At 44.0% G+C, this 20,993-nt stretch overlaps 1 protein-coding gene across 1 annotated transcript in view; it reads left to right on the top strand.

Moving 5' to 3' along the window:
* Nucleotides 1-962: 962 nt before the first annotated feature.
* LOC140421121 (ubiquitin-like protein 3) overlaps nucleotides 963-20,993 on the top strand; it is an 85,193-nt gene continuing 65,162 nt past the window's right edge. Inside the window, exon 1 of the mRNA XM_072505531.1 lies at nucleotides 963-1,550. Within this exon, the coding sequence (XP_072361632.1) occupies nucleotides 1,527-1,550 (24 nt within the window). The 5' untranslated portion in view covers nucleotides 963-1,526. The remainder of the gene's footprint in view (nucleotides 1,551-20,993) is intronic.

The following is a 20,993-nucleotide window of genomic DNA, read 5'->3' as shown; positions in this document are numbered from 1 at the left end:
TATCCAAGTGATACTGTTCAAGTTTAATCAATTATAACACACACCCTACCAACATAATTGATTAAATGTTTGTTGGGTAATGGTCTCAAAGGTATGGGGTTGAGGTACAGATCAGCCATGATCTAATTGAATAATGGAAGAGGTTCAATGTGCTGAAAGGCTGGTTTATTTCCTTTGTTCTGCAAATCACAGGCAAATTGTTTGCTCAGCTATTAGTATTTTTACTTCCATAGTTATGTGGAGTCACGGGTTGAGTTCTAGTTGCTAAAGAACTTGAGGCCCCTCAATGAGTCAGGCAGGTTGGTCAATTGTAGCCTGGAATACTGCCAACATGCCTGGTTTATTTATCAGATTACCAAATTTACTAAAGAAGATTAAGTTGATTCTGATGTCACACCATCAGGCATATCACCTCAAAGCTAACTGCATTCCAAATTGATGCCAAGCAAGTCATTCATTAGACAGCAGGTCTGATGCTTGCTAGGTTGACACAGACACCAGAAACATCTCAGGAGTGGGACAACGCACCTTAAAATGTATGAGTACATTCTCACCACCTTCCTTTTAAAAAAAATTTAGTGTACCCAATTCATTTTTTCCAATTAAGGGACAATTTAGCATGGACAATTTAGCACCTATCCTGCACATCTTTGGGTTGTGGGGGCGAAACCCACGTAAACATGGGGAGAATGTGCAAACTCCACACGGACAGTGACCCAGAGGCAGGATCGAACCTGGGACCTCGGTGCTGTGAGGCTGCAGGGCTAACCCACTGCACCACCGTGCTGCCCATTGTCATGTTCATTATCTTCATTACAATGAAGATAATGAACATTTTAATATCGTTGAACAGTTCCTCATCTGATGCTATTCAGGAGTAAGAAGAGAAAGACTACAACTCCCAGAATGCCGCAGGTGGAGGGGAGGCAGGAAATGGCGCAGGGGTTCCCGGGCCTGTCGGCCGGCCGCCATGTTGCCGGGTGCCGGTTATAAACAGGAGAGGAGAGGAAATTGTGGCCTTGGGCAGTATGTCGCTGTTTAGACGGGGTGGATTTAAATTAAAATGAAGCGGGATTGAGGGATCAGCCGGTGACGGGGTTTGGTGTGGGGATGAGCTGGTGAGAGGCAGTTAGCCGGCCGGGGCTTGTCCTATTCTGGGCAGTGAGAAGATCGGCTGGAGGAGCAGCCCCGCGCTTTCATTATAAATCCCACGATCAGGTGTAATCCGGAATTCACCCAGAAAACGCCGGACTCTTTAAAATCAGAATCCACCCCGAGACTTTTTCGGTGGCGGGGTAGTTTCCAATGTCAATGCAGAGCAGCTGCCCATAAAGCCGCCTCTCAGTGAGGCACTGCGGCCAGCGGCTTCTAACATCGCGGGGATCCTCGCAGGTCCCATTAAAGGCGCAGGCTTGTCTCCACCCACCCCAGAACCCTCCTCTGGCCTTTAATACCGCAGATAGACCCCTTGTCTTCTCCTCCTGTCTGTACTGAGTGCTGCGTTTAGTTTGCAAACGTCTCCCAAGATGACTTCGGCATCCATCGATAAGGTAGGCGTTTCTGCTCCCCGTTCTGAGTTGCTGGACTAATAACAGCCCCAAACTTTGCCCCGCAGGCGGTAACTAACACTGTTGGAGTTGCTCAGCAGCTGTTGGGAGGGAATAATGTGCATGATTGAATTGGGAGCGCTTTGGTTCAGCCTGCGACTGTGGCTGGAGAGGAAGGTGGATTTAGTGACAAGGACGTGAAGTTTGTGACCGGAGCTGAAAACCGGAGCTTTGGCCGTAGTGCTGTTCATCTGAAACTGGACCTGAACAAGCAGCCTGGTACTATAGGGCCAGCTGTTGGGTTTAAGAAAGATGGCGATAATGTAGAACTGAATGATGAGGGTAGGGACATTGCGATCATAGAATTTTACAATGCAGAAGGAGGCTATTCGGCCCATCGAGTCTACACCAGCCCCTGAAAGAGCACCCTGCCTAAGCCCCCATCCCCACAACCCAGCTGAACCTTTGGACACTGCGGGGCAATTTGCTGTGACCAATCCACCTAACCTGCACATCTTTGGACTGTGGGAGCAAACTGGAGCCCTGGAGGAAACCCACACAGGCATGGGGAGAACGTGCAGACTCTGCACAGACAGTGACCCAAGCTGGGAATCTAACCGGAGTCCCTGGTGCTGTGAAGCAACTGTGCTAACCACTGTTTAGATGGAGGATACAGGATGGTGTTTCTTAAAACGGTTGAGGGGGCTGTATTAGTAGGTTTGAAAGGGTGGAAGAAATTTCCTGTGCAGAGGAAGTCTGTAAAAATGAACGAATATGGGAAGTTGGATGCTCTTGCGGGGGGGGGGGGGGGGGGGGGGAAGAGTCTATGGAGTAAGGGGTGATCCAATGAAAGAGGTGGGGGGGTGGGGTGGGGGCGTTGTAATCAGTTAGCTAGGTAGTTAAGGTGTGGATCGGTTAATGCCAACAGCATTGGTTTTGATTGAGGTGTGGTCATGCAGTTGGATCAGTTGGCTGGATTGCTAATGTGTGGATCAGTTAATGCCAACAGGCGAAAAACCTAATGAGGTAGGGATGGAAAGGCATATAGTGTTAATGGATTCCGGTTGGCATATGGATCAACATGTTGCATTTGTAGTCAGAAGACGAGGTGAACCCAGCTCTATCTCACCACTGCCCTCTCCAGATTGCTTGTCCAGTACTGGAAAGCATTATATATTGGTAAGACTGAAGCCATAATCTTCAGTCCCCACTACAAATTCTGTTCCTTCGCTATCAATTCCATTAATTTCCTTAGTCATTGCCTGAGGCAGAACTGGAGCATTTGCAACCTCTGTGTTATGCTTGATCTCATGATGAACTTCCAACCAGTCATCCATGCAGTCATTAGAATTACCTATTCCACTTCCACAATGTCGGCGACTCTGCCACTGCCATAGCCCATCTGCCCTGAAGCCCTCATCTGTGCCTTTGTTATTTCTAGGCATGACTAGTCCAACAGATTCCTGGTTGCCCTCTGGGGTTCTAGCCCCATGAACTTAAGGTAATTGGAGAACTCTCATCACCTTGTTCATCCATCACCCTGCCCTCACTGACTGTTAATTAAGCAATGCTGCAATTTTGGAATTCACGGCCTTGTATTCAAATAGCTTCATTGCTTTGCCTCTTCCTATCCTTGCAATATTCACTAGTCCCACAATCCTCCCAAAATATCTGCACTCCTTGAACACCCCTGGTGGCCAAGTACTGTGTCCATCCTCTTACCTAAGGAAGGAGATGGTCCAACATTATTATCTCTGAAACAATCCTATTTAAAATCACTGGTCTCCCTGTAACTGGATTTGGTCATTAGATCACCAAGTTCATTCTTGGAGGACTTGGGTATATTGGCTTAGGTGCACACACTGTGCTATTTCTCTAATTAGATTATGTAGATGGGAGCGAGATATTGAAAAGGACCGTCATTGTTGAGTTGTCTACTTCAAGCAATAAGTGAGCATGTAGTGGGAGAAGCTTCAGATCATTGAAGTTAACAATTGTATTATTCAGCTTTGATTATTACTCGGCCTGAGATGTTCATTATTGGCTCGTGAATGTTTACTATATTGGTTGTTTGCATATCTCAGAAAATGACTTCAGCCATATAATGTCCTCCATGTCAATTGTTTTACTTCTGCTGTATTATGGAGAAAAGACTCCAGTAGGAAGTAGAATGACGACTCTGTTGCTCACTAAGAATTTAAGTAGCAGTCATGGCTCCTCAATTCACCTTTGGAAATTATCCTTGGGTGATGTGCACGTGCTTTCTATGCCAAGTTTCATATAGTACGAACGTGAAATGATTGCCCAATTTTCACTCTGTTCCTAAGGGCACTGGTGTGTGTGCTTAATTGCAATTCCACATCACCCAGATTTGTTGATAAGCAACTCGACTCTGATATCTACGCAGTACTCTATGGATAGTGATCATGAGCCAGAACCATTACTTTTTTTTTGTCCCTCTTCCCAGGTTTTGGCACCGGGCAATTGTAGAAACTCTTCTGCTGTTTTACTAACTTGGGGAAGGTGCAGATTGTACACAACATCATTCTGGTTTTCAGTGTTGGTGCCAGTGGGTTGGTGAAACGTGGAAAATTTACATTTGGCAATCTCGTTTCCTCCATCTACATAATCTAGTTGGAGAAGGAGGCCGCTTGACAAATTGTCTATGCAGCTATAATTTCCCACCTCTTGGTCCATAGCCCTGTTGGGTTACAGCATTTCATACACCTATCCAAGTTTCTGAATTAATTATGTAATTGTAATTAATTATTTCAGAATTACCAACTGAATTATTAGAATCTTTGGACGTTTTGCATTGTCTTGTAGCACAATAAAGGAAAGAGGATGGCATTGTTCTATCTATCTGCATGCATGCAAAAATAAAACATTCTCCATAGTTGCTGATTTTTTTACAAATTAGTTCACACATCTCTCGAGTTCAGCTCTTTCATGCTTGGACCATGGCTGTAATGGAGTTAAGTGGTCCTTTTTTACCCAAACTGAACATTTGAGAGTAGGTTATTGCTGAGCAAGTGCCACTTGATAGCACTGTTATTGAAACCTACCACCACTTGATTGAGAGCAGTCTGATGGGGTGCCAATTGGCCAGATTGAATCTATGCTGCCTTTTGTGGACAGGTCGTACCTGGACAATTTTTCGTATTTGGATTGGATTGGATTTGTTTATTGTCACGTGTACCGAGGTACAGTGAAAAGTATTTTTCTGCGAGCAGCTCAACAGACATTAAATACATGAAAAGGAAATAAAAGAAAATGCATAATAGGGCAACACAACATATCCAATGTAACTACATAGCACTGGCATCGGATGAAGCAGACGGGGCGTAGTGTTAGGAGGTCAGCCCATAAGAGGGTCATTTAGGAGTCTGGTGAGACAGTGGGGAAGAAGCTGTTTTTGAGTCTGTTCGTGCGTGTTCTCAGACTTCTGTGTCTCCTGCCAGATGGAAGAAGTTGGAAGAGTGAGTAAGCCGAATGGGAGGGGTCTTTGATTATGCTGCCCGCTTTCCCCAGGCAGCGGGAGGTGTAGATGGAGTCAATGGATGGGAGGCAGGTTTGTGTGATGGACTGGGCTGTGTTCACGACTCTCTGAAGTTTCTTGCGGTCTTGGGCCGAGCAGTTGCCAAACAAGGCTGTGATGCAGCCAGATAGGATTGCTTTCTATAGTGCATCTGTAGAAGTTGGTAAAAGTTAATGTGGACATGCCGAATTTCCTTAGTTTCCTGAGGAAGTATAGGCGCTGTTGTGCTTTCTTGGTGGTAGCGTCGACGTGGGTGGACCAGGACAGATTTTTGGAGATGTGCACCCCTAGGAATTTGAAACTGCTAACCATCTCCACCTCGGCCCCGTTGATGCGGACAGGGATGTGTACAGGACTTTGCTTCCTGAAGTGTGGTAGATGCCTGTATAACTTCATTGGAACACCATGGCTAGTCCTGCGCACAAGTCTTTAGTACTACTTCTGGGATTTTGATTAGGACCCATAGCTTTTATATCCAGTGCTGTCAGCTGTTTATTAATTTCACTTAACCTGTTGGCATAGAGATATCTATTGGTTGTGGGCAGACATATGGGACTTTTATGAGCAAGGAATTCAGTTTCTGAAAAGATTTAAAAAATCCCAAGCTGACCAGTCACCAATAGTGATGCTATGGCAACAGAGGGATCACACATTGATGTTGTGTAAACAGAGGCGAAACAATTTATGGCCTTTAGCTTTGAATGCTACCCCCCACTGAGCGTAAAAACAAAGATTCTTTCCAATCAGTTTTCAGTTTGCTCAACTTTATAACTTCAAGAGAATGCCAAGTTAAAACAAGCAACATTTTTTTAAAAAAGCTTTCTCGAATGTTGGCTTCTGTGTAATTAATTGTTGGTAGGTTTTGTTTTTAAAATACTTCTCAGATCTGCACACGCACTAGAGTATGAAGAGGAGAGTTGGAGCTTCATTTTGTTCCGTACTCATTGCACTGCCAAAATATAGCTGTGTGGGGAGCATTTAAAAGAAAAATTGCTGCACTTTGCAGGCAAATATTTCAAAATCAGGAAGGAGTTGCTGAGTGTATGCATTATTTTTTTTTTTACAAAATTAGTAGGTGCCCACCTGAAATAGTAAGATCTCTGTTAAGATGGTGTCTGCTCCTCCACTTGGCTTCAACAATAAACTGGAGTCTGTTTATCTCTTGTAGTTGAGCGTGTGGTTGACTCTTAACTGCCCTCTAAAATAGCCAAGCAGGCCACTTAGTTGTGTCAAACCTTGAATAATAACAGAATAAGAATAAATTGGATGGACCACCTGATATCATCTTGGGCACCGGAAATGATAAAAGGCATACCCTGCTTAAACTTCCCTCGTTAGCATCTGGGGGCTTGTGCCAAAATTGGGAGAGTGCTCGTACATACTAGTCAAGCAGTATGTTATAGTAACACTCCTTGCATCTCATTGAATCATACCTAACAGCCAATCTCTCAGATCATCGCCATCCCTGGGTATGTCCCAGCGAACCCACTGACTGTATACCACAAGTGGGGCACCAGTGGTTTACAGTTGGGGGTGTTAAGTTATGGGTTAAGAGACATCCCAATTAGTTGTCTCATTTATGTTAAGTATCTAATAATTGACACTGATATGTAAAGGGGCTTCAGGTGGCCTTTGTGTGAGGTGATGTGATGATAGAGTTTTATGCAGAGTCTGTTAAAGTGAAATAAAGGTGTTTGAGAAAACGAGCAGAACCTTTGACTCTTTATACATTAGCAGCAAAATGTCTAAAGGGGGGGGGGTTGCTAGTGCGAGTCCTGAACATTGATTCCGACCCCATGAAGAGTAATTGCATTAGGTCAAACATGGTCTAGGAAATCTCTTACTGATTACCACTTACCACCTTAACTCAACTGATGAGATCGTAGTCCTCCAAGTTACCACTTGGAAAAAGCACTCTTACAGGCTGAACACCACTTGGAAAAAGCATTGAGCCATCAAGGACTATAATGCCCATCAGCAAGAGTGGACTTGGTCATATTACCACTGACCGAGGTAGCCAAGTTCTGGAGAACACATCTGCCAGCTTGACCCTATGGCAGGGAATGAGAAAGTCAAGAGGAAAAAACCTACTTGACCTTGTGCTTACCAATCTACCTGTTTCAGATGCATCTGTCCATGATATTGTTGGTACGAGTGACTGGCATTGGAAGTCCTGTCTTCACATTGAGGACATGCTGCATTGTATTGTGTAACACAGTTACTGTGCTAAATGGGATGAATACAGAATAGATCTGGCACTTCAGCTGAGTGTTCAAGAGGCATTGTGGGTCATCAGCAGTACTGCACCTCGATCTGTAATCTTATGGACTAGTAAATCCCTCACTCTGCCATTACCATCAAGTCTGAAGATCAACTGAGGAAAGTGTGCCAGGAGGTATGGCAGGTATGTCTAAAAATAGGTGCCAACCTGATGAAGCCACACCGCACGATCACATACTTCCGAAACAATGGCAACAGCATTTCGATAGACAAGCTGAGCAATCCCACAACCAATGGATCAGGTCGAAGCTCTGCAGTCCTGTCACATCCAGTCATGAATGGTGGGGTACAATTGAAAAAGTTAACTGGTGGAAAAGACTCCACAAACTAAATCCTTATTCACAATAATGGGGAAGCGAGTCCAGCACATTAGCGCAAAGGATGAGGCATTTGTAGTTATCAGTCAGAGATGTTGAGTCAATGATCTATCTTGACCTTTTTGAAAGTTCCAACATCAGATGACATTCTTCAACCAATTGGCTTCACTGCATGTGATATCAGGAAACTTCGAAAGGCATTGGATTTAGCCAAGGTCCTAGCTGTCAAACTGAGTGTTCCAGATCTAGCTGTGCCCCCAACAGAATTGTAGCTTGTGCAGTATAGCTACAACATTGGCATCTACCCAATTGCCCATGTATGTCTTGTCCACAAAGCAGGACAAATCTATTCCTGCCAATTAGCACCTTCGATCATCAGTAGTAATGGAAGGTGTCTTTTCAGGCGGCACTTGCTCAGTACCACAGGGCTACTTAACTTCAGACCTAATTTATGTCCTTGGCCCAAGCATATACTGAAGAGCTAAATTCAAGAGGTGAGGGTGACTTCCTTTTAAGGCAGCCTTTGGGGAGATGGTGATACTCTGGTTATACAGAGACACAGGCTAATTCTCTGGCAACAGGGGTTTCGAATCCCACCAGGGGTTCAAATCCCACCATGGCAGCTGATGGAATTTAAATTCAATTCATAATGCTGGAATAGGAAGCTATTCAGTTATCATCGATTTTTGTACAAACACTTTAGGGGAGGAAAGCTGCCATTTTTACCTGGTTTGATCTACATATGATTCTAGATCCTTAACTGCCCTCAAAATGGCCTTGCAAGCCACTTGGTTCAAGGGTAATTAGGGATGGACAATCAATACTGGCCTTGCCACTGACCCCTCCCACTGAAAGAATAAAGAGAAACAAAATTGGTTTGGGTGTGACATCAAGGAGCCCTAGCAATAAGTCAATGGAAATCTGGGTGTAAAAACTCCACTGGCTGGAGTCCTACCTGGCACTAAGGAGGATGGTTGTTGTTGGTCTGTTATCTCTCCCCGGGGCATCACTTCAGGAGCTCCTTGAGGTGGTGTCCTAGGATAGGCCCAAACATTTTCAGTTTCTTCATTGGGCCAGAGGTGGGGATGTTCGCTGACTATTTGTGTTCGGCATCATTTGTGACTCTTCAGGTCTGCATCCGTGGCAGCAAACCCGGAGAATATTCAAACTTGGGCTGAAAAATAGCAATTAACATTCAGGCCAGGCAAAGACCATCTCCAACAAAGGAGAATCTAACCCACTTGCACTCCCCTTTGACATTCAATGACATTACAATTGTTGAAATCCACTGTCAACATCCTATGGGTTTCGTTGACCAGTAACTGAACTGGTCCAGCCATATAAATGCAATAGCTACAAAAGCAGATAGGGGGCTAGGAATTTTGTAGCTTGTAACTCCCCAACTGCTTCACCAAAGCCTGTCCACTACCTATAAATAACAGGTTAAGGAGAACAATGGGATATATCCATTTGCCTGGTTGAGTGCAGCTCCTAGCAATTACAAGAAGCTCAACACCATCCAGAATTAAGCAGCCCCTCCACACCAGTGCGGAATAGCAGCAATGTGTATCACTGTTGCAACTTGCCATGGTTCCCAAACACACCTTCCAAACTTGTGACTTCTATCACCTAGAGGAACAGTACCAGCAGTCACATGGGAATACCAGCACCTGCAATTTTCTTTCCCAGGGATACACATCTCACTTGGAACATCCTTGTTACCCCATAATCCTCATTATCCCATCACTACAACTGGGTTAAAATCCTGAAACTCTTTCCCTGCACCCCTTCCACTGCCAGCCCACTGTGGGTCTCATTCCGATAACTAATTGGAAAAGCAGCAACACCAGAATTAATGAAAAATGAAAGGAGAAAAAAGATGCTCGCTATTTTTTTTTTTTTTTTGGATCAGTGCAGCTCAGTGAGCTGTATCTTGACCTGGGTAGGAGTGGAGAGAACAATGAAATATGATCCAAGCTGATAAATTCATATTGGGATTGTGTTTATTTGGAGCCAACAGATTATTATCTAAGACTTGTAATTGAAGCATAAAGATGTTGCTTTGTTGCCAAGCATAATTAATGTCGACCCAGCTCGATTGGCCAGCTAAAAACAAAATGCATAAATTCCTGCTTCAGCAGTGAATTTTAAAAATATGGATTGAAAGCAAGACTGGAGGGGGCAGGAAATTAATCTTGGGAGTGGCCTACATAGTAATGTAGATGGGCTAAATGATGTCTCTTTGGTTTTTAACCCATAATCTAAGGTATCATTTTGACCCAAGATATCATTGTAAATAATCACAGGTGGTTCTTTTCCACTGCATTGGGTGATGCTGTAGAATTGTTATTGTTGAACATCATCCTACAGCCATGGTAGAATTCATCTTGTGCCGATTTAATTAGTTCCCAAGGTGCTAATTTAAAATTGCAACAGTTCACTTGGGCCGCTTATCAACTGAGTAAAGAAAAAGAAACTCTCTGGTCTTGGAAGTGTGCAAAGCTTTATTCAAACCCATTGCTAGATTGGCAGCAAATGCCTTTCTGCTTGATCTGCAATTCCATGAACAACAGTTACAAACTGATTTAATGCAGATTAGGGGTAAAGTGTTGGAGGGAGGTGTCATGTGAGAGTACCTTTAAGAAATGGGTGTTTATAAATGGGTGTGTATATAAATATCTGTAGTGAGTACCTTTGAGAAATGGGTGTTTAGAGTGTAGGTGGAGCTGGGCTGCCTGTCAGCTTTTTACTTTTGTTTTAGGCTGTTTGCTGCAGGGTGTGTTTTAGTTTCGTTTCAGTGTTGGAGCTGAAGCCAGACAGAGCAGGTGTACTGTTGAACTCTCTGCCATGAAAAGACTATCTCTTGATCATTTGGTGAATTCAGAATTATAAATGTTCTCAGTAGTAAATGTAACCTAATGTGCTTCTGTTAAAAGGTGTTTCTTAAGTCTTCTGGATGTTAAAAGACAGCTTACGGATTACTTGGTGTTGTATTCTTTGGGGGTTGTATTTAAATTAATGGTTGCTAAGATGTTCACTATGTTTAAAAAAAAAATGTTAACTTCCATTTCTACTGTTCTACAACTGTAGAGTGGGCCGTGTGCTCTCCATACCACAATCTATTAAAAGTTGTGGGTCAGGTGAACTCCATGAAACACTTTGGGGTTCTCTAAACCCTGGCCCATAACAAAAGCAAAATAGGTGACATGTATACTGGCAGAGTGGTGTTGAAAATACTAAGGATGCTGCTGGAAGAGTCTTAGAAATCTTGGCACACTCAACACTAAACATGCCCAGTCAGTCCAATGCTAAATAAATAATGATCACGTAACCACCAATTGCCGTAAAAATCTATTCGGTTCAAGAATTGCCGCCTTTTTCAAAAGAGAAGGAAATTTGCTGTCCTTATCTAATCTGGTAGGGGCGGCACAGTGGTAGCACTGTTGCTTCACAGCTCCAGGGTCCCAGGTTCGATTCCCGGCTTGGGTCACTGTCTGTGCGGAGTCTGCACATCCCCGTGTCTGTGTAGGTTTCCTCCTGGTGCTCCGGTTTCCTCCCACAGTCCAAAGATGTGCAGGTCAGGTAGATTGACCATGCTTTAGTGTCCAAAAAGGTTAGGTGGTGTTATTGGGTTATGGGGATGGGGTGGAGGTGTGGGTTTAAGTAGGGTGCTCTTTGCTGGTGCAGACTCTGGACCGAATGGCCTCCTGCACTGTAAATTCTATGGTCTGGTCTACATGTGACTGCAGATCCACAGCAATGTGGAATTTAAATTTCTTTCACCTAGATGATGAGAATCTGGAATTCACTAATGAAAAGGCTGGTTGGGATAGAAATACTAGTTCTGATTACCATGTGGGATGTGCACTTGGAAGTGCCGTAACCTACAAGCAATAGACCAAGGGCTGGAAAGTGAGAATGACTCTTTCAGCCAGCACAGACACATGGTCTCCTCCTTCTGATTTTGCCTCTTTGAAATTGTCCAGCAAGCTACTCTAATTGATACTTTATTGTTGTAATGGTTTTGTATGATAAAAACTAAAGCGCAGCACATCACCTTGCATGAACCTAGGCATTGAATTCAGACGCTACAAAGGCACACCCAGCCCATTTCATCCTATAAAGAGGTCTTCATTATTATCTGGGATTTGTGCCAAAATTGGGAGAGCAGTCCCAACAGCCTGACAGTCTTATTTTCAGAGTCATATCCTTCAGTCACCCCTGCCACCATCCCTTGCCTGTCCTGTCGTATCAACAGGGTAATCCACTGTAGTTGGTGGTATAATGATACACAGTCAGGTCTGCAAGTTCTCAGCATTGACTGATTGACTCTGAACTCTATCAAGTCTTAATTGTGGGCAAAGACTTCTGTCAAATTAGTTCTCCATGCTGAGCACTACCTGGAAGAATTACTCCGTGTAGCAAGGGCTGTCAGAATGTTTTCTAGCAGCTAAAAATTATTTTACAAGGTAAAGTTTAAAAAAGTGTTGAAACTTAAGTTGATGGCAGATTTAAAATCCTTCCTTAATCATTGCCTATATTGTATAATAAGCAATATATTAAAAGCACACCCTGTTTATACCTAGAATTCGCAGCTTCTGACTACAGAATTAGCAAACAAATAGATTTGGAATAACGGTGAATTGAAGTGCATATTTTGGCACTGGAAACATGAAGCTGGAGTGATGAGATTTCTGTTTTGTTGTGTCCAGTCGGTTGGCTGTGCAGCTCTAAGGGGGCTTCGTGAGCAGTATGTTCTCCCAAGTGTCTAATTTTTAAAAATTGTAAGATTGCAAGTCTTATTTGTACATGCTATGTAATGGGGTGTCCAACTGGCATAGTTAGATTTCCCATTACATAGCATGTACAAATAAGACTTGCAATCTTACAATTTTTTAAAAATTAGACACTTGGTATCACTCATTTATTCTGATACATTACAATTTAAATACATTTGCCTTTTTCCTCATTGGTGTTCTGTAAAACCAAAATTATGCTTCTGTTGTAAAGGAGATGTCTTCAATAATCAGGAGATGAGTTCTCCCATCCTGTTTTCTGGAAATGTTGCTAAGGGCCTATGTTGTCTGACTCTTAACAGGGCAACTGTTTTATGATGCCTGGGGTGAGCTGAATTTGACTTGGCTTGAAATATTTACGGGTATTCTGAGGATTGCATTCTGGAATGTAATGCATTTGATCACTGGTTCACAATGAATGACCCAAGTGTCTTTCCAATTTCGGTATTTTGTGTATTTTATTGATGTTTTTGGAACTATTAATATTGGATTTATTTTGGTCTAATTGTGACAAATAAAGGTCAGTCTTGTTCTTTCTGAACCTTTCAAGCTACCTTATTTAGTCCTCCCTCCCTCATCATTGAATAAACTAGGAGTGGGCTTTCTTTGGCCTTTTTCTTTATATTTCAACTTGCTTATTTTCTCTTTCCCTCGACCCTCTTCTGAAGATTGAATTTTGGCAGGTACTCGTTGACATTTAGCATTTTTCACAAGCAAAGCATTATTCCAATAAAGTTGTCAATGGACAAGTTAACCATGTATCACTAGAATATATAGTGATATTCTATATCACTAGAATATAGTTTTTATAATTAAATTATTTGAACAGCTCATCAGTGGTTTTGAGAATCATCTGAATAGGGAAAAATTGAAGATCCTTATTTTAAGTTGTGGGGCGAGATTACTTTTACTGCGTTTTTGCTGAGCTTTAATCACCCTGACTAAGGTGGTCATGTTGTTCCTCGTATTCAGAGCATCATCAAGGCTTAATGTTTTCCCCTCTAGAATATACGTTCATTCCCAGCACACCACCAACAAAATTGTACTGCTAGACTGAAATGTTTTATGAAACTATTCAAAGTCATCATCCCTTAGTTTGACAATCTCCATTTCAATGCTACATGGATGCGAGAGTCATGCCGTTGACTTTTGTCTATCAATAATTAGATTGAGAATGTAAAAGCTATCTGCAGTTGGGACTTTTGCACAAGCAAAGAGTATACAATGGGCTTCCGTGAAGTCTAGGCTAGGTTTAGACTCTGGCATAAGCAGAAAATACCATGTTCTATCCCACTGCAGCTTTGTCATGTGTTAGGTGTATGTGTGCACGAGTAATGGAAGGAGGGGGTTGACATTCTTAATTAAAATGCTAGCTGTGTTTCTCCATTCATTGCTGCTGACATTTTTCACTCAATGTGTAATTGTGTTCCAGTCTGTGAGAGTATCCCTTGTCTGGCTATAACAGATGGTACTGCAAGGACCAGTAGAATGGGCTCTGACTTTGCTTGAACCTATTGTTTCCAGATATTTTGCTTTTGTGGCTGTCTGTAGTCACTGGCACCAGTCAGTTGCTTGGCTCTGTAATTTAAAAAAAATCTTTTTCTTGTATTTTTCTTTTCATTAGTTTGTCACCCTCCCTCCCCATTGTACTCTAATTTTAGGATGAGTTTGCGATACAATAAAAGTGAGAGGAACTGGGTGGCACTGTCTTAAAATCTTTCTGCTGCTGATCATTCCTGTATTTCTATTTTAATGTAATGGCATCTACCTCCACACTACAGTTTTGGTTACCTCCATCTCAAAGAAATAGAGATTTGTATCTTTGTTTTGTGTTTAAATATTGCCTTATTTTGATGTCCCAAAGCAATTCACCGTAAATACATTACTTTGGTAGTGTTCATAGAATTTCTACAGTGCAGAAGGAGGCCATTCAGCCCATCCAGTCTGTACCAGCCCTCCGAGAGAGCACTGTACCAGGGCCACTTGCCCGTGCTATCCCTGAAACTCTTGCACATTGACCATGGTCAATCCACCTAACCTGCACATCTTTGGACTATGGGAGGAAACTGTAGCACCCAGAAGAAATCCACAGTCACCCAAGGCTAGAAACAAATGCGGTCCCAAGTGCTGTGAGGCAACAGTGCTAACCACTGTGCCATCGTACTGCCCCAGTGTTGTGCTTGCTACATGATTAATTTTTATTACTGAATTACTGTGATTATTCCTTTGGAGGACAAGGAAGGAAATCTCAGGCAACTAAGTTAATTTCACTCGAGAAAGTAAATTTAAATCTTGATTGATCTTTGAGAATAGTAAGCAAGTTGTTTAACTTGGTTAATGAGCATGGGACCTGGAGGCTTTTTTGTGATATTTTAGATGAGCCCTGAAAAGTACTTTTACTTTTCTAGATAAATTTGCATCAAGGAATTAATGGAAAATTCATTTCTATTTTGGCTCTGTGATGAAAGATTTTAGATGTTGGACATTTGGTAGAAGAGTTTAAAAACCTGGATTAGTGTTTGAGTTGTGTTTTAAAAAGAATGTTGATTTGCAAGACCAGAAAGCTTTTAGAAGCCAGAGGTGAAATTGACCATTGTAAAAGCCTGAGCTATTGCACTGTTTTTGACTATGGTGGGGGCGGGGCGGGGGGGGGGGGGGGGGGGGGGGTAGGGGAGGAGAGAGTCCCTAGGGAGGTTTGTGTTTTCAGCTTGGGGAGAGGAGATGATGTCATTGCTGGGTTGAGCTAAGGCACTCGGACATTTTGAGAGAGCTTTTTGAGTTCAGTTCTGACCTGGCTACCTTTTAGACCACCTTTTAGACCACAAGTGAAGTCGCCCTCTCATGGTAGGATAGTTTTTTAAAAAAACAATATTAATTGTGCAGACTAGTCTGAGGACCAGGGGGAAGCTGAAACAGATTATTTGAAACTGATTTTTGAAGATATTCAGCCAGAGTCTGCAGGAGTTATAACAGGAGCCAAATCTGTTCTGAGAATCAAGTATTAGCCATTGGGAAGTAGCATGGGTTGAGAGCTATATGTTTTTCTTCTTGCTGTTTAATTGTGAATAGAAATACTAATTGAGGGTATTGTGTTTACTGTATTGAGTGGTATTGTTTATGGGGTAATTGCTAATTTTGGGTGGAATGTTAACTAATTTAGTCTTGTGTTAATAAAGTTTTGTTTTAAAATGTGAAATCATGATTTCTTCTGGAGCGAGTATTCTTTCTGCATTCTTCTGGAGTGAAGTATTCTTTTTGCACAGTCTTACAAAATAAACTAAAATATTAGGGTTTCAGTCCAGTATCCTAGCCACTATTGGGGTAACAATAGGCTCAGTGGTTTATCACAAATCCTTGTGATCTGCTGAGACTTTGGCAGATGAACATGGTGAACAGTAGCTGTGATGCACCAGATTTTAAACTAGTAAGTGGAAAATAATATACTTCTGGATTTTTTGTCCCCCTCTTCCCACACCTCTCAAGTAGGTTCTCCAATTTTAAATCAGACTGACTGAGAAATAATGTCCCAAAAATTAGCAAGGCCAAGCATATTTAAGTAACCATTTAAACTTCAAAAGAGTTAGAAAATGTGAAAAAGGAGAATAAAAATATATTTTTTAAAAGGGTTGCAGACAAATATGGAAGATCTTTGCATTTTAATGGAACCTGATTTGCACACCTTCCTCATTGGTCCCCCTCCTGCTTCTCCATCAAATAGTTACTACTCTGAAGAACTTCCTGCTGATGGTTTTCAATGTATTCTTTGTTAGTTTGCAATCGTGTCCCCATGTGATATAGTTTAAAGTAAATATTCTGATTTTTCGTACCCTAACTAATTTGTATACCTCCATGATTACTTCTCGGGTGCCACCCCAGCAGTCCAAAAAGCTTTGTCCTTATGTAATGTAGACCTTTTATGCTGTGGGTCACCTGTGTGTGGCTCTTCGCTACTCTGCCTCAGGCATTTGAACATCACCCTTGATTCTTGTGATCAAAACTGGGCACTGTACTCGAGCTGCAGTTTAAAGGCTAGATTGTTCTGCAACACAACAGACTGTTTAAAGTGTAACCGTTTATAAACCTGATATTCCTAACCACCTCCTATGAAACTTGGAGACTTAACAGTTCTGACACATGCCATTGTCTACAGGTCATCCATTTTCTTCCCATTAAAACATCCACTTTCTCCTCCCCTTAGCCTTGGTAACCAAACCACCCAAGTTTGTTAGCGAACCGAATTCGGAACTGGTTGCGTGACACCTCCTTCAGTCCTCCATTTTATCCTAAATTAGAGTCAGCTTTTAAAATTAATTTTTACCAGATGTGGACTTCGCTTGCCAGTTGTTGCCCACCCATAATTGCCCCAGAGAATAGGGCAGTGAGCTGCCTTCTTGAACTGCTGCAGTCCATGTGGTGTAGGCAATTCCACTGTGCTATTGGGGCGGAAGATCCAGGGTTTTGACCCAATGACAGTGAAGTAATGGCAATATATTTCCAAGTCAGGAAGAGTGACTTGGAGGGGATCTTCCAAGTGGAGGTGTTCTCGTGTTTCTGCTGCCCTTGTCCTTCGAGAGGTAGTGGTCGTCTGTTTGGAAGGTGCTGCCGAAGGAGCTTTAGTGAGTTCCTGCAGTGCATCTTGTAGATGCTATACTCTGCTGCTGGTATGCATTGGTGGTGGAGAGAGGGGGTGCAACAAACTCTGGCACGTAAATCTTCAGTACTATTGCCGGAATATTATCAGGGCCACAAAGCCTTGCAGTATCCAGTGCCTTCAGCCATTTCTTGACATCCATGTAGGGTGAATAGAATTGGTTGAAGGCTGGCATCTGTGAAGCTGGGGACCTCTGGAGGAGGCCGGGATGGCCTTTGGGCACATCTGGCTGAAGATTATTGCAAATGCTTCAACCTTGTCTTTTGCACAGATATGCTGAGCTCCTCCATCATTGAGGATTGGGATATTTGTAGTATCTCCTCATGTGAGTTGTTTAATTGGCTACCATCATTCACAACTGGATGTGCCAAGACGACAGAGCTTTGATCTGATCTGTTGGTTGTGGGATCGCTTAGCTCTGCCTATTACTTGCTGCTTATGCAGTTGTAGCTTGATATTTCCAGTATGCCTGGTGCGGCTCCTGGCATGTCGTCCTGCGTTCTTCACTGAACCAGTACCAAACACAATCTTTTAAACTTCATATTTGAAATTCAAATCATTGTGAGAACAGTGTGCTGATGTAGTGCGTAACCAGTGCAAATGTTGATCAATTTCTTGGATCAAAAGTGTACGCAACTGGGGACAGCAACATTGTTCGCCATTCCACATAGGTCGATGACTATGGAGGACATCCAACATCAATCAGCTGTTGTAGAGCAGGCAATTGCTTTTGGCTGAATTCGAGATGCGGAAATTGTGAGAGTATGACTAATGGAAATGTGAGGGGGAGACACGTGTGTTGGTGACAATAGCAGGTGCAATATTAGGAAAGCAGAAGTGAGATTGGGGATGGACTTGATGGGTGGACAATATCAGAAAATGGACAGAGGAAGGAATGACAGTGGAGTGTGGAGTCTTAATAAACAAATGCCTAATGCCCCTCAGACTATGGGTGGGTGGACTGTGTGCAAATTGACTGCAGTATTTTCTACATTACAAAATGACTGCACTCATTGGCTTATGACCTATGGTGGTCATGAAAGATGCTCTGTTAATGCAAGTCTATCTTTTAACAAGTGCAAGGAATCTATTAATCTCTTTTTTCCTAAGCTTGAAGCTGTTCATTCAGCTGTTGCTGCTACTTTCTCGTCTTTCCTGAGCAACAATTCTCATTTTTCTTTCGCATCTCTTTTGCATGGTCTCTTCAAGTTAATTAGAACAAAGAACAAAAAAGTACAGCACAGGAACAGGCCCTTCGGCCCTCCAAGCCCGTGCCGACCATGCTGCCCGACTAAACTACAATCTTCGACACTTCCTGGGTCCGTATTCCTCTATTCCCATCCTATTCACGTATTTGTCAAGATGCCCCTTAAATGTCACTATCGTCCCTGCTTCCACCACCTCCTCAGGTAGCGAGTTCCAGGCACCTACGTACATCTACTCTAAACCTTGCCCCTCGCACCTTTAACCTATGCCCCCTAGTAATTGACACCTCTACCTTGCGGGAAAAGCCTCTGACTATCCACTCTATCTATGCCCCTCATAATTTTGTAGACCTCTATCAGGTCGCCCCTCAACCTCCTTCGTTCCAGTGAGAACAAACCAAGTTTACTCAACCTCTTCTCATAGCTAATGCCCTCCATACCAGGCAACATTCTGGTAAATCTCTTCTGCACCCTCTCTAAAGCCTCCATATCCTTCTGGTAGTGTGGCGACCAGAATTGAACACTATACTCCATGTGGCTTAACTAAGGTTCTATACAGCTGCAACATGACCTGCCAATATTTATACTCAATGCCCCGGCCAATGAAGGCAAGCATGCCGTATGCCTTCTTGACGACCTTCTCCACCTGTGTTGCCCCTTTCGTTGACCTGTGGACCTGTACACCTAGATCTCTGACTTTCAATACTCTTTTTTTTTAAAGAATGACATAAACATGGCAAGTCAATATGATACAGAACTTTGTACATTGGATTCCTCCCGTACATATCAGTTTTCCGGATCATTTATGTATTTTCTTGCTCAGTTATACACCCCCCCCCCCCCCCCCCCCCCCCCGGCCGGGTTGCTGCTGACCGAACTCCATCTAACGCTCTGCGAGATAGTCTAGGAACGGTTGCCACCGCCTGTAGAACCCCTGCGCAGACCCTCTCAAGGCAAACTTTATCCTCTCCAACTTGATAAACCCTGACATGTCATTTATCCAGGCTTCCACACTGGGGGGCTTCGCATCTTTCCTCACTAACAAGATCCTCCGCCGGGCTACCAGGGACGCAAAGGCCAGAATGCCGGCCTCTTTCGCCTCCTGCACTCCCGGCTCGTCCGCTACTCCAAATAATGCTAGCCCCCAACTTGGCTTGACCTGGACTTTCACCACCTTGGATCTAGTTCTCTCAACTCCCCTCCAGAACCCATCCAGTGCCGGGCATGACCAAAACATATGGGCATGGTTCGCCGAGCTTCCTGAGCACCTCCCACATCTGTCCTCCACCCCAAAGAACTTGCTCAGCCTCGCCCCCGTCATATGCGCTCGATGAACCACCTTAAATTGTATCAAGCTAAGCCTGGCGCACGAGGAAGAGGAATTAACCCTACTTGGGGCATCAGCCCACAGACCCTCCTCAATCTCTTCCCCCAGCTCCTCTTCCCATTTACCCTTCAGCTCCTCTACCAAAGCCTCCCCCTCTTCTTTCATCTCCTGGTATATCGCCGACACCTGTCCCTCTCCGACCCATACGCCCAAAATCACCCTGTCTTGAATCCCTTGTGCCGGGAGCAGCGGGAATTCCCTCACCTGCCGCCTCACAAACACCCTCGCTTGCATGTACCTGAAAGCATTTCCCGGGGGTAGTCCAAACTTCTCCAGCGCTCCGAAGCTCGCAAACGTCCCATCGATGAACAGGTCCCACATTCTTCTAATCCCTGCCCGATGCCAGCTCTGAAACCCCCCGTCCATCCTTCCTGTGACAAACCGATGGTTGTCTCTGATCGGGGACCACACCGAGGCTCCCATTGCACCCCTGTGCCGTCTCCACTGCCCCCAGATCTTTTGTGTTGCCGCCACCACCGGGCTCATGGTGTACCTTGTCGGCGAGAGCAGCGGTGCCGTCACCAGCGCCCCCAGGCTTGTTCCTTTGCAGGACGCCATCTCCAACCTCTTCCATGCCGCCCCCTCTCCATCACCCACTTATGGATCATCGCCACGTTGGGTGCCCAGTAGTAGCCACCCAGATTCGGCAACGCCAGCCCTCCTCTATCTCTACTACGCTCCAGGAACCCCCTCCTTACCCTCGGGGTTCCTCCTTACCCTCGGGGTCTTACTCGCCCACACAAAACCCATAATGCTCCTGCCTACCCTCTTTAAAAAAGGCCTTGGTGATCACAATTGGAAGGCATTGGAAAACAAAAGGAAACCTCGGGAGGACCACCATTTTAATTGACTGTGCCCTGCCCGCTAGCGAGAGTGGCAACATGTCCCACCGTTTAAAGTCCTCCTCCATCTGCACCACCAGCCACGTCAAATTAAGTATGTGCAGGGTCCCCCAGCTCCTAGCTACCTGGAACCGCAAATATCGAAAGCTCCTTTCCGCCATCCTCAACGGTAGGTCATCTATCCCTCTTCCCTGATCCCCCGGATGCACCACAAAGAGCTCACTATTCCCTACATTGAGCTTGTAGCCCGAGAAGTCCCCAAACTCCCTTAGGATCTGCGTGACCTCCACCATCCCCTCCACTGGGTCCGCCATATACAGCAACAGGTCGTCTGCGTACAGTGACACTCGATGCTCCTCTCCCCCTCGAACCACCCCCCTCCATTTCCTGGACTCCCTTAATGCCATGGCCAAAGGTTCAATTGCTAATG

Source organism: Scyliorhinus torazame, chromosome 5, assembly GCF_047496885.1.
Source record: "Scyliorhinus torazame isolate Kashiwa2021f chromosome 5, sScyTor2.1, whole genome shotgun sequence".
Classification (NCBI taxonomy): Eukaryota; Metazoa; Chordata; class Chondrichthyes; order Carcharhiniformes; family Scyliorhinidae; genus Scyliorhinus; species Scyliorhinus torazame.
The sequence above is the reverse complement of the archived record's forward strand: the minus strand, read 5'-3'. Positions and strand labels throughout refer to the sequence as shown.